Source organism: Numenius arquata, chromosome 1 (assembly GCF_964106895.1).
Source record: "Numenius arquata chromosome 1, bNumArq3.hap1.1, whole genome shotgun sequence".
NCBI classification, from domain to species: Eukaryota; Metazoa; Chordata; class Aves; order Charadriiformes; family Scolopacidae; genus Numenius; species Numenius arquata.
The window spans coordinates 70424265-70438165 of NC_133576.1; the positions used below are offsets into that span (position 1 = coordinate 70424265).

The window sequence follows — 13901 nt, forward strand, 5'->3', positions numbered from 1 at the left end:
ATGTCTTAGTAGACGAAGCAAAACAAGTTTCTCCACTTTTTCTATTCCCAGTTGATTTTGCAATTTTGAATAAACAAAAGAACTTCTTTACTTGAGTAAGAAGCTACAACAGCCTGTCAGGTGTCTACAGATGAAGGCTTCCTGTGCTTCAGTGTCTGGTTTAGTAGAAGTTACCATGCTTAAAAGGTTTAATTATTTCAGTATTCAAAACAGACAAGACATAAAATACAACCATGCTGGTTGCATTTTAAAATACCCTTTATGACACTATTTAATAAATCAATTCTTGTAGTTTTGGGATTGCAAACCCTTGGCCCTCTGTAAGAGATCTGACTACAAAGAAGTTTAGCTCTTCCACGAGCCTTCACATATGTAAGGGGAGTTACCACTGGTGTCCTAAGGTCATTTTGTCCTCACTCTTACAAGTATTTGCTTCCAGAAAATTGGTAACAAGCCTGGAAGAGACTATGTAGCATCAGGTGCTGTTGGAGCCTGAACTCCACTGAGTGCAGCACCGACAGCAAGCCAAATGGCACGAAGCACAGCCAAACCTGACTGGAAGCTGTAGCATCTCCTGTGTTCTTACTGCTACCTTACCATCCAGCCTGGGAGAGAAAAAAATCCCTGAACTGGAGAAGGAAAGGCTGCCAAGTCCCACTGTAAGTGTCCTCCTCTCAGCTCCAGTGATGACAACCTACAAAAATGCTGCTCCTGAGGTTGCCTATCTAACGTGTTCTTAAGAATTCCCGCACTGGTCATCCGTTCTACGGTTTGCATCACTCCAACAGATCTTCTGAAGTCTATCACTATTACATCTTGTAAGGCAGACCTTTCTTAGGACCACCTCATTTTCTTCCACAAGCATCTTCTCACCCCCTCACTCAAAAATGCTATTATCTATAAAGGACTTAAAAACCTGGAAGTTTTCATCTAATGATCAGTATTCAGCCTCCACATAGGGATCTGGAAACATACCAGTGTCAGAATTCACAAAAATTAATTAAAGGTAAGATCATATAGAAAGACAACGTAACCCACTCACTGCAGATAGTTTAGACATTGCAACACTGCACTAAAGAAAAACATCAAAATTCAATGTTCAGCAGCAGAACAGGCTTCTCAGCCAAGGGTATATTTTGTCTCATTCAAATGATACCACCTATGCAGGAAAACTATGCGAAGTTTGGATATAATTTTTTTTTAATATTATTTTTGTTTTTTTAAAACTGAGCAGACAGAGGAGCAACCTCATCCAAACAGTCAGCTTTCACTAGAACAAACAGGCTAGAAAGCTTTCCAACCACACAGGCAATTAAGTGCTATTTTTGGAGCCTGTAGTAGCAAGATGAGTTGCATTCTTGCTATCCATCCAACATGGGAGCAATAAAAATTACATCTTTGTGTCAAAAGGAATGTTTAATATATGAAACTAAAAAGCCAGCCACTTCTGTATTGGTTCATACAGGACTGGAAGGAACCACAGTGGTTTGGGGAGACAAGTATATTGCAGGGCAGTGCTCCATCAATGTCTCAACAGCCTTTGCAACAACAGGACAGTCTCAGCTCATCTCCTTACCCTTTTAGATCGTCAGCTAAGCACATGCCAAACTGCTTGGTACCAGTTTCCATGCATCTTCTTATCATTAGACGATAACGAGGTTCAAAGACATGGAGTGGGCAAGGGATGGTAGGGAAGGCCATGGTACATACGAAGATGGGAACATCTTTATTCAAACTGTAAGATAATTGTTAAAAAAAAAAAAAAAAAAATCAGCTTTTTTCTGGGTACTGCTATATTCAGCATAAACCCTTAATACCCCACTGAGTCCAGTGGTTTCTTTAGACTCATTCTTTGTAAACATGCATCTGGGCAACGTTTGTCATTTTTACAAGACAAACATACTTCAGGAATCTTTCTGTTAGTACATTAAAGAAACAATCCCCCTAATCTACTTACATAGAGGAAGAGTCAGGAAATAATAGCCAATTTCCCAAATGTGTGCTTATCAACGCTTAGATCCAAGCAGTAAGATTTTGGTGATAGGTACTTTATTACTATAAAAAGTTAAGAACTAACCATATTCAAAACAAGGTGGTAGAGAATTCCCAATCTCAGTAAAGCCCTTTAATTTTGAAGAAGCTCACTAATTCTATTATTTTTTCAGGCCTAATTGCATGTTTTATTTTTCTTTTTAGCTGAGTTGTAGCATAAGATCCACAAGACCCTGGCAACACTGAACCCTTGAACTTCTCCTGACATGAAGTATAACCCATTTATAATTGGACTTCTACTCCCAGAAAACCTCCATTATAGGTTTTAAAGCTATTATATTGTTTCAGAGGAAAAAGCAATTATCTTTAAGAATACTGTTGTGCCTCTCTACCATCCAAGCATATTGTTTCTTGTTTATCTGCAACAAACGTCAAAAATACAAAACATCTGTCAGGTTCATTTACAAATTCATTCATTTTGTGTGTTTTCATAAGCAAATGAAGCTTCTTCAAGTAATTCAGATTAAAAATACTTTTTTGTAACAGCTGTCAGTAGTAAAATTAGAGCCTACTTTGACAATTCCTTCATTTCTTCCTCATGAACTTTCTTCCTTTCAGATAGTTCCTCTGGCAAGTAACGGACTATCAGCTCTTCTGTAAGGACGGTCTTCTTGTATGTTCTGCTTGCCAGAAACTGCAAGGAAGAGTCAACTCCTAAGTCTGATAACGAGAAGTCAGGGAATATCTCTTCCTCCCAACCCATCCCCTTTCCTAAGGGCCAAACAGAATGTTAGTTTGGGATTTTACTGATTCCTCCTCCTTTCCAGCCTTCAGGTATTAAAACTTCCACAAGGTTCACTCTAGTGCCCATTTAACTATAACCCCGCGCCCTTTTTTTGACAGAAGTTGTACTACCTCCAAGAAAAGGCAGACCCTCCTTGCTTTTGTGGAAGATACATACACTATTTTCACCTAGAGCTGCCAGGTTACTGCTCCCCAAAAAGTACTCCACCTACAAGACACGTTATGACTGCTGAAGCAGAAGTTTTGGCCAAGGAGCAACCATTCCTCGTTCACCACAGATAGAGATAGAGACTGGAAAGGTGGCAGGAATAGGGCTATGGTTGGGACTCCCCAAGCATGAGCCTGACATGACGCTGGAACACCCAATTCCTTTCAGCACCAGTAAACCACGAGTGTCTTCCAAGGAATGACAAAATATATTCTGGAGCAAACGAGGTCTCTGCACAGCTTATTGCTGTGGGTGCTACTGTGTTGTTCTGGGCTGCGAGCAGAGCACAGAAAATCCCCACATATGTGCTTTCAGAAGAACACAGCTTCTTATTTTTTTTGTTAATTAGAGCAAGGACATACTTACTTCCGACAGCTTTTCTTTGCAGAGTGGGCAATGCGGATTATGGTCAAGGCAACGCTCAAGGCATTTGAGGCAAAAGGTGTGTCCACAGGGAGTGGTAACAGGTTCATAGAACAACCTGAACACGAAAACAGGGAACAAAAAAGCTAAGCTGCCAACTTAAACAATGAAGATTCCCAAAGTGTGGAAAGAAGTGACAAGATCCAGCCACCTTTTCCTTTCCAGCTTTTGTATAAATCACAGGTGACAGTTTTATCCAAGGATATAAAAAAGGTTTCATTTTTAGAAGTAGTAAACAATGGAGAAAACTATGCATAATGGAGAAAACCACATCTGTAAAGATTCACCAGATAAAAGGTTCAGGAAAGAGGAACAGTTTTAGACATTCTCTGGCAGGTTTCCCTTCTGACACCATGAAAACTTTTTACAGAAGCTAGAAAGGCTTTCCGATCTCAATCCCAGGTCAATGCAGTCGTACCTCATGCAGAGGGAACACTCAAAGTCCGACGCATCCACCAGGGTTGTTGGTATTTCACCTGAAGTGACAATGGTGTTTTCAGGTAAAACATCTGCATCTAAGCAGGCAAGAAAATTATTACAGTAAATATTCAAGTATTACTGCAATTTCACATGCTGTTTAAGTTGTTCTTCTATAAAGAACCTAACTTATCTCTTGTCTTTTTTGAAGTTTTGTTCCAAACAAACATAATTTCCATCTAAGTTTTAGACTTTCTGGCAGGAAATCTTTTGGAAAGCAGAGGATGATGTCTGTGGCCACAGAAAGCAGTTGAGATCTGAATACCCATGATTTGCTTCTCCAAAAATGGCTGGTTTGTTTTTTTTTTTAAGTCTAGTTTTTAAAATACTCTGCTATTGCTTTCCCACCACCATCACCACTCCCACATCAGCCAGGCCAGATGTTTTAAAGTACATTAAGTCCAGAATTTAATTTGTTTACACACAGTCAAAATATTTCAGCAGTGTTTATTATAGATTTCTCAGCAGGGGTAATTTTTCTAACAAGTATACAAAAAGCCTACGTTCTTCTAGACTAGGCTGCTGTCGAAATCCCATGGTTCAGAGAGCTTAAAGTTTAAGGACTACAGGAGGTACATTAGCTAATACTGATTTCACTAGCTCAGCACTCTGCAAACACGGAGACAAACCACTTCACTTAAAATTCTGCCCACCCTGCTTTTTTGGGGGTGGTATGTATCCCTGTAGTTAATACACTGAAAGGGTATGGGCTTCAAACTTGGCAACAGCAGCATTTAAACTCAAGAGCTATCAGCGCCAGCTTCTGATGACATTTATACAAACAGATTCTGCCATTTCTTTTACAATCTGCATCTTTGTTGCTCAGTGATGAGTTGCAACAGAGCCACGAATGCTGCCTCTACATCCTAAGTTCTTAACCATTAAAAAAGAAAAAAAAAAAAGAAAAAAAGATCAGCTTTTATGTTAAGTTAAAACACTAGAATGTTTTGTTAAAGGATAACTTATGCTCAGCATCTGGTTTATCTTGAGCACAGAGAGGATAGGGGAGAAGGCGCCGGTGATGTGTGGCCTACAAAGGAAAACGGCTTCATCTTTAACCTACATCTTGCATGTCAGCATTCAGTAATAGCCAGAAACCTAACTGTGTTAATTCCGCAAATAGTAACATGGCATCAGGATCTAGCACAGACCAGAAATTAATGGTTATGGGTAAAATACAATCTCTGGCCTTTGCTGTGAAGATACAGGTGGGTCAGATTTCACAATTTATATTTACTGAGTCTGCAGTTCACAGAAAGTACAGGGTTTTTCCCTTCACAGCAACGTGATCAGAAACTGGCCGTACATTGATCATTTGCAGAGGTGGCAGACAGACAGTAGGACAAGAAGACTTTACCATTTCAAGGCAGAAGTCAGATTTGTCCAGAAGGCATCGCTGGATTTTTTTTCTTTTAAGGGAAAAAACCGCACACTAATATAGCAGCATTTTAAAAGCCCCTTTTCACCAATTATTTCACTACTCATTGCAATATATTGCCTTCAGCATTTTTATCCCAGGGTACTAAAAACACTTTGGAGGGCTTTGTTAGAAGCTTGAGAAGCATACGAATTGTAAGCACAGCTATCAAGTGACAGAAAACTGGGGGGGGGGCTTATTACCCTTCAAAAGGCTTCTTTGTTTGCTTGGAAAATTTCATGTAAAGTTGCATGTGACTGTTTCTGGTGCCAGTTAAAGATTAGTACCCAGGCTTACTGCATCTTTCCTTCATATAGAAGGACAATGAAGTTCAGCTATACCTCTGAGACCTGGAAAATGGAAACAGCACCAGCAACACAAAGACTAAACTGTTAGTGGACTACACACTGGAAATGGCCCATTTGAAAGAGAAATACAGTGTTCATTGAATTAATGGAAACTGCTCTGGAATAAGGTAAATAGGCTGTTACAGCAGAAACAGACACACCAGTTAATAAAATATTATACCAGTCCCTGTAGGGAATGTTTCATTTACACCTATAAAAAGGGAGAAGGAAAAAAGTAGTTTATCATTTTTAAGTATGTGCAAAAGAAATCCCCTAAGCCAGAACACAAACCTTTTTTAGGAATCTTATTGGGGACATCCAAGCTTTGTAAATCCCTCAAATCACTGGACAGCTTTCTTTTTAAGCCAACCCCAGGTAAACTGGAGAGAATAGCTCCCAAAGACTTCTTGTTGTCTTCAAAATAGAGATCCAGAACTTGATGGGAAACAGGAGAATCAGTACTTCTAAATACATCAGATTCTTGGGACGGGGTTTTTGTTAACCTGAACACAGTATCCTAAAAAAAATTAAGAACAGTTATATACAGCATGAGACGATTTCGCTGTGTTTTTTTCCTATTAGCTGTATACATCAGCAACAGATCAATGTCCCTACAATGAGCTCAGCAGGGGAGAAAGGTCCATATTAAAGAAGGCCACTCTCCAGTTACATGAAATAGGGACACTTCCCTTCCTACTGCTCCCATTCTCCAGAAATTACGTTCCTGAGTGCATAAAAAGCACAAAGGGGAGAAAAACCCCACAAATAGAAGCAACCCCCACATGAAGGCACCACATTGTTTTCTGAATTAACAGTTTTATTCTCATATTTTTCTGAGGAAGTACCTCCCAACAAGAGATCCAACAGCAATGGAGAAAACAGGCTTACCATGAAAGTGAGTGCAGACAAAGACAATGTCACAGAGATCAGACAGATCCTTGTGTCACTTTTGGTATTTCTATATTGAATTCTTTTTACTTTACCTTTGAGGACCCAGCAATAGAGCTATCTTCTGCAGCTGACTGTGTGTTTATGCTACTCAGAAATGCAGGTTTCAATCTTGTATGGGATGTTCGACTAGAGAAAGGTGCTGTTAGACTATCATGAACATTTTCAAAGGCTGGGAAAAACATCTCACACATTATCTAGTCAATTAAGAGAGAAAAAAAAGAAAAAATAATATTAATTATGACACAGATATTTATGTCTGTACGAACACAAACTTCACAACTTCTGGATGCCAAGAAGCTTGCAACAACCAGGACATTCTGCATTCCCCAAAGCCCACAGGAAACTTGAATGGCAGTCCCCACCACAATCACAGACGCATCCCACGGTGCTCTTCTGGTGTCCACTTCCTTCTCCAAATGCCTCTGCTCCTCAGGAGAACCTGGGATGGCAGCCTGTTGCATCCTTCTCCTGCCTCCACCCCTCTCTACTCTGACCCTCAGACCCTCACCTCCAGAATTCTTCAGACCATGCTCTCCTATCAAAACCAGTTAACAGAGATGTGTTTCAGTTCTCCTCATCCCCTGCATCCATCTGCTCTATCCTCAAGCAGGCTTCACCTCTAGCTAAAAGCCGCGTAAAGCCTGTTCCTCCTCTCACCAGTCCCCACCAAACCCCTTGCCGAATGCCCATTTCTTTTTACAAAAAGCTGTCTGTATGGACAGTCATGGAGAACCAGACCATGGCTGGTTAGCAGTGTGTCCCTTATGGGAAGTTATACAAACTGCTACAAAGACTGCAGGATTTTTCCAGGACAGGGCAGCCCACAGCTCCCCCTCCTCTGCCACTACCCACTTTAAAATGGTTTTCTGATGGGCACTAAAATTAGCAGCCTCAAGCCTATGAAATCCAGGTGTACTCTGCAAGTGTAATCTACAAATGGCAGTGGCCAGAGCCACAGATTTGCAATGGAATCCACAAGTACACAATCCCTCTGGTTGAGGCGTAAACCAAACCCAAGAGACACCTCACACAGCAGAATGCTAATAAGGTTTATTGGAGAATCTACTGAATCAAATTATCCTTTGGCTGTTTACCATCACATAAAATAACAAGAAATTTATTTAACCGCAGGAGTAAGAGCAGCGTGACGGCCAAGGAACAGCCAGTAAATATGTTTTATACCTTTTGGGCTTCTTTCTTCATTGAGCTCCATTCAGGATTTAAGGCAACGCAATAGAGAAACTCCTTCAACGCTTCCTCAGTCCTTTCCAATCCAGAAAGAGCTTTTGCTTTCACATAATGGCCCTGTTCACACAAAGGAAACGTACAAATCTAGAGATCATTTCTGAAGTGCCAGCAAGAATCCAGCAAACAAACTTGGAAGTTCACGCCATTCTGCAAGTGAAGAATAAGACGCTTTTTGGGTAACAACCTCTTTGATCCACACAACTGAAGGAAAGTCAGTCCCTTTTGCTGAAAGAAGATGCCCCAGGAAGCCACTGCTGCATCACCCCCTGCCAAAGACACCGCTCCTTTCCTTTGGGGAAACTGATGCAGAATGAGGAGTATTTGTCTCCCCAGGGACTGAGACTACTACACATCCCACAGGGCTTAATACTCCAGAGAACAGTTTCACATACCAGGGCAAACTTAAGAGTAATGAAGCTGGATGGGAAAGGCAGTGACACGGGCAAGCTGAAGGTGGCAGCTGAGGGAGCAAACGATTTTGGGTTCAAGACACGCTCACTTCTCCTGGGTGTCTTACCCCGATAGAGATGATTTTTCACCTATTTTATTTGGCTAGAGAAGACCAACAACATTATGAACTTAGGGTAACTTACCAATTCTTAACCTGAGACCTTTTAGCCCATCCTGCCTCTCCCATGTCCTAGAGTAATATATCCACAGCCAACAGATAGGGTAGTCAGCTTGAGGAAAAGTCCTATTTTACTTGTTACTAGTAGCAAGAGAGGAATACCTCACCTCTGAATTTCCCTGCAGATATCAACCTGCAGTACAAATCTGACTAAGGAAATTACTTCCTTAATGATGAAAAGAAACTAAGTGTGCATTTAAACATTTGCCTCTTGCTTATTAGACATGTGTGCTCTGCAAGTGCACCTCTGATCCACATGAATATGGCTGTGCTGAAAGTACAATTTCACTAGTCTAAGAGACTAGTTAGATAAGCAGATACACTTTTCTATTCTTCATATTAATGTCAAAGATCCTGCATCACATAATCTTCCTGAGCAGGTACCTCCCTCACTCTTTCAATAGAGCCCTTCAAGCTGAGACCCGTTAAGATCTTTACCCTTCTACTATCGGGAAGCAGGGAGCTTGTACCAAAAGCAATGGGCACTGTGTAGGACAGGTTAATTAACACATGTCATTTGGCGACCTGAACAAGAAGTCTCAGTACACACCAGCCTTTCAAGGTGAGATACATTTTTCTTTTCCTGAATGCAGTGAGAAGAGGGGTACTGTGAGGCCTGACCCTGACCTTCTTATCTTGACGCTTGCACAGCCTCTGTAAAACCTTTTTAGAGTTCCTAACATGCCTGACATTGCCGTCACGATTACTCCACTGCACTGGGGAGGCTACATCCTTTGGGGCTGCAAGAGCAATTTCCTTACCCAGGCTGCAAGGGAGGACTGAGCTGGGCTGTTTATGAACAAAAAAACCTTAAGATCTAACACCAGAAGTTATGGCCAGGGACTAAAGGCCCCTATACTTCAGGGGCTACCGCTGTCACCTTCCCTTTCCTATTTTCACATGGCCCTTACAAGCATCCGGATTGAAGGGTAAGGTCCAGGCAGGACCTTGTGCAGCAGGCAGGAGGGCATCTATTTCTACTCACCACATAAAAGTACAACTGGAAACTTCTCCCTGACTCAAGAGAGTCCAAGGACCTGGTTTTCATAGCAACTGAAAAGAAAACAGTTTGTCTATTGTTCTAATACCTACAGCGTACCCAAGAGTCTCACCAGTAACTCAGCGAGCCATTACATTTCAGTTATCAATAAACCAACAGGTACTGGTAGGTGAACACTTGCCTCCCAGGAGTTACTCCTAGAATAAGTTTAATTTTATGGTCAATTTTTTTTATTTTTTTTTTTAACTACACAGCCCATGTTTGAGCTAATCTCTGCCACTGGATGAGATGCTGCAAGATACGAAACAAAGCAGACGCCCAGAATTCCTGGAGAACATGGATTCTGGATCAGCACAGCCTACATGGAAGCTCACACACACAAGCACAAGTGAAACGCGTCTGTGACACCGCTGGTTATGCCACAATGACGAATTTAATTTTCAATTAGCATTCTTCAGAGATGTGATTAACGAAATCTTTACCCGCCTACAACTGACACGCATCACATTTCCATGGATTCAAGGCAAACAGAGAAGACACTTCAAGGAAACATTTGAACGTGCCTAATTCATCTTTCTCCCTCTGCACAGAAACCCAGCCAATGCCACTGAGATGGATTCCTGACTTGATGAGAAATTATCCTAGACAGAAAGGCAAATTGGAGTTGTGGGGAAGATTATGAACTGCCTGCAAATAAGAAAGGTTTTAATGGGTGACAAGACAGATAGCCTTCAGAGACAAGTATCCAGCTTGTCAGAAACTAGATGCTTCAGACAACACCTGTCTAGTCACCCCACGTCTTCCCCAGCTAGAAATGGCGAGTTAGCTGCAGTCCCCCATGCTGAGGTGTTCATGCAACAACTCCTTAGTCTTCACAGGGAAGACAAGGTCTGCCTAAAATCCTTCCCCAACTCCCCATGCTACCCTGAGTAGCACCCAGGGGCTTTATCTGATCAAACCTGTGCTGCAGTTTTGCTACTGATGGGTGAGGGACTGACTTGGAGGTGTAACCCTAGGTGGGGCGAGCTGTCAGACACCCAGTCTAACCTCAGGGAACCAGTGGTAACAACGTGCTGCTTCCATTTCTCTCTCATAACATCATTTCTGATGCTTGCTTCAGACTGCCCACAAACCAGTGCTCCTTGTAGTATCTCCTCTCATTATGAAAAAAATAAAATCCCAACCCCCTCTATGAATCACGATGACGCAGGCAGGAATCACAGATATGAACTCTTAGTATTAAAGGAGCCGGGGGTGGGAAATAATCCTGAAATACAGCCTGGGGTGCTCCTCAGAAAGACACACTGGCCAGCAGGCAATCAAAACCACATACTACGTGGGGGACACAGTTCCCAGAGGGAACTGCAGGGCAACCCCAGACTGCCAGAGCCTTATGGACCCGACTGTGCTGCCAAGCTGCAGCACTGACCCCAATAGGTTGATGGGCACCAGTGCTAACTAAACACCACCACCAGCTGCCCACCACTGAAATCCCACTGGCTGGAGACACGCTAAGGACCTTCCAAGACTTGTGCTATGAAGAACTTAGCTTTTGGTAGACATTCCCAGCCCTGATAATGCCCCAATGTTCTTCCAGCAATGCCCTCAGCAGTGCTGTCCCACACCACAGAGAGAAGCCCCAAGAACAGGCAGTTTTCATTTTGGTCATTTGGACATGCAAGCACCGTACCGCAGGCCAGTGGGGTTTGCTTCGGCAGAGGACATCCGCGTCGTGAAGAGCTTGCTGGTAGTTCTTCATTGACGTACAGAGTTCTGCTCGCTGTGCTATTAGTGAACACTTGCAAGGAGCTGGAAAACAAAAAAGGTTACAAGGAACTCCATTGAAAGATGCACGTTACGTGTTAAATACGGGAAGCTAATTTCCAGAGTAACCTAAAAAGTGCTATTGCGCAACGGTTACGTTTATACTCTCCTGTAATGGAAAAAAGGCAATTCCTTCCCAAAATATATTCCTCTCAGCCTGAAAGCAAACTCTTTCTGCATTTTATTTAGCAGAACAGATTTCACATTCGCATATAGGATGCCACCTGCTCTTTCCCTCACCTTGCTTACAGGACACTTAAGAATGCGAAAAGAAAAAAAGCCCCAAGTGTTTCTGCCCGCAGAAAGGAGAGGATTTCTTGAAAACCTGGGACTTTTTGAAAGAAATCAACGCAGGACTTCAGCTAAACTGTTCCTGTAAGCCACTCATTAAGAAAAATGCAGCCCTCGCATTTCCTATCCACCTGCCACCCATGTACTTTGCCCTCCTCAGGGCCTGCAAACCTCTCGTGATCACAGACATTGCCTCAGTACCCACACGTTCACGAACCGCTCAGTTCGCGTGGATTATGAACATCTCAAGTATTATTATTCTGTCCTTTCCTAAGGTCCCTGTAACACATTTTAAGACAGAAATCTAGCTCCAACATAAAATTTCATGGAACCACAGAAAAACTGTGGCTGATCCACGTTTAGCTCGTCCACCGGGATTTCCAGGTCTCTTCTGCAGTGCTGCTGTCTAGCCAAGCCCGTCCCGTTGCACGGGGTAATTCTGTCCCAGGCGCACTTGCCTTTGCTGAAGTAGGCAAGACTGGTCTGAATGGCAGCCCTGCCCTCCAGCACATCAACCGCTTCTTCCTTCCCCAGTTTGGTGTCACAGAGAAACTCGCTGACAAGTGCGCTTTACTTACCCATGGAAGTTGTTAATAAGGGTTGAACTGCATCAGCCCCATTACCAACACCTGAGCAATGCCACTGGTAGCCGCCTGCCCAGGAGCCCTCAAGCCATTAATCACCACCCTGTGCCCCTGAAGGTCCAGCCAGTTCTCCACACACCCCACATCTACCTCCCCAGCTCGGTGAGGAGGATGCCATGGCAGGCAGCAGCCTTGCAAAAAAACCACTAAGCCCCAAACAATGCTCTTCCCTTTGTCCACCAAACCAGTTATCTCATCTTAGGAGATGAGATTTAGGTGTGATGTACTCTTGCTCACTCTTGTCCTTTGCATGCCAGGAAAGGCCTCTAGAGGGCTAGAAGCCAGCTGCTGGATGGTGGCAGCTAAGTACCATAACCTTTATCCAAACATAAGCTGGTTAAAACTGTCAGAACTGGGATTAAACTTCAAAAAGGTTTCAAGGTGTGCCGAGAGACAGCACTGCCTCATTTTAACAAATTTTAAACATCACCTCCAAGCTAGCTCTCTCAAGATTTTTCCTGCAAGTGCGTCATGGTTTCAGCTGGCATAGAGTCAACTCTCTTGCTAGCAGCTGGTGTAGCAGCTATATTTTGAATTTGAGATGAGAATAGTGTTGGTAGAGCACTAATGTTTTTGGTTGCTCCTAGGCAGTCAAGGCCTTTTCTACTGCTCACACCACCCCACCAGCGAGTAGGTTGGAAGGGCACAAGAAGCTGGAAGGAAATACAGCCAGGACAACTGACCCCAACTGACCAAAGGGATATTCCACGCCATTTGACATCATGATCAGTATATAATATGGGGGGAAGAAGGAGGAAGGGGGAGACATTCAGAGTGATGGTGTTTGTCTTCCCAAGTAACCGTTACGTGTGATGGAGCCCTGCTTTCCTGGGGATGGCTGAACACCTGCCTGCCCACGGGAAGCAGGGAATGAATTCCTTGTTTTGCTTTGTTTACGTATGCAGCTGTTGCTTTACCTATTAAACTGTCTTTATATCAACCCACGAGTTCTTCCGATTCTCTCCCCCAGTGCAACTGGGGGAAGTGAGTGAGCAGCTGCTTGGTCCTACTTGCTGGCTGGGATTAAACCACAACAAAGTGTCACCTCCTGTACATCCCTATGCAGGGCTCCTGCCTCCATACCTCTCCCGCTCCCTCCAGCCTGCTTTGGCTTCGCTGTTTGCATCTCACTTCGGCACGAGCATCCTAAACACATCTTCAGTAAGAGCACATTGCCCATACAAAGCCTGGGCACACACCCAAGTGTGCACGAACACACAGAATAAGCTCATAACTGCTGCAGATGCCACTGCTCATTAAGTTCAAGCACCTACCAGGAGGGATGGCCCAAGATCACGTCCGCCTCCCTGGAGCTGACACTAGCGCTCGTGCAGCAAACCGGGTTCGCGTGGTTGCACAGAGAACCAGAGCAAGCAATCAATTGACTGAAAGCTAATCCAATAAAAACAAATAAATAAAAAGGTTTAAGAAGATCAGTTTCCCCTCAACCGGTTCACTGTACAGCCACGCAAACAGGAGTGCCAGGACAAGGGATGAGAAAGAAAGAAGCAGCAAGGACCGCTGCCTTTTTTAGCTGTAGTGTGGACTGATGCCAAATATACTAATTGCCATATGACATACCACATACCAGGGGTGATGCTGCCCCACTGGTCCCTGACACTGAAGGCTAGAGACTACATCTAAAAA

The 13901-nt window shown here is 43.2% G+C and overlaps 1 protein-coding gene across 1 annotated transcript in view; it reads right to left on the minus strand.

Annotated features, from left to right (window-relative positions):
* The window catches only part of LONRF2 (LON peptidase N-terminal domain and ring finger 2), a 32715-nt gene that overhangs the window by 4170 nt on the left and 14644 nt on the right, over window positions 1-13901 (minus strand). Inside the window, exons 2-9 of the mRNA XM_074149164.1 lie at window positions 11186-11304; window positions 7802-7924; window positions 6652-6813; window positions 5960-6185; window positions 3846-3942; window positions 3371-3485; window positions 2565-2686; window positions 1577-1735 (exon numbers count right to left, since the gene is read on the minus strand). Of these exons, the coding sequence (XP_074005265.1) occupies window positions 1577-1735; window positions 2565-2686; window positions 3371-3485; window positions 3846-3942; window positions 5960-6185; window positions 6652-6813; window positions 7802-7924; window positions 11186-11304 (1123 nt within the window). The remainder of the gene's footprint in view (window positions 1-1576; window positions 1736-2564; window positions 2687-3370; window positions 3486-3845; window positions 3943-5959; window positions 6186-6651; window positions 6814-7801; window positions 7925-11185; window positions 11305-13901) is intronic.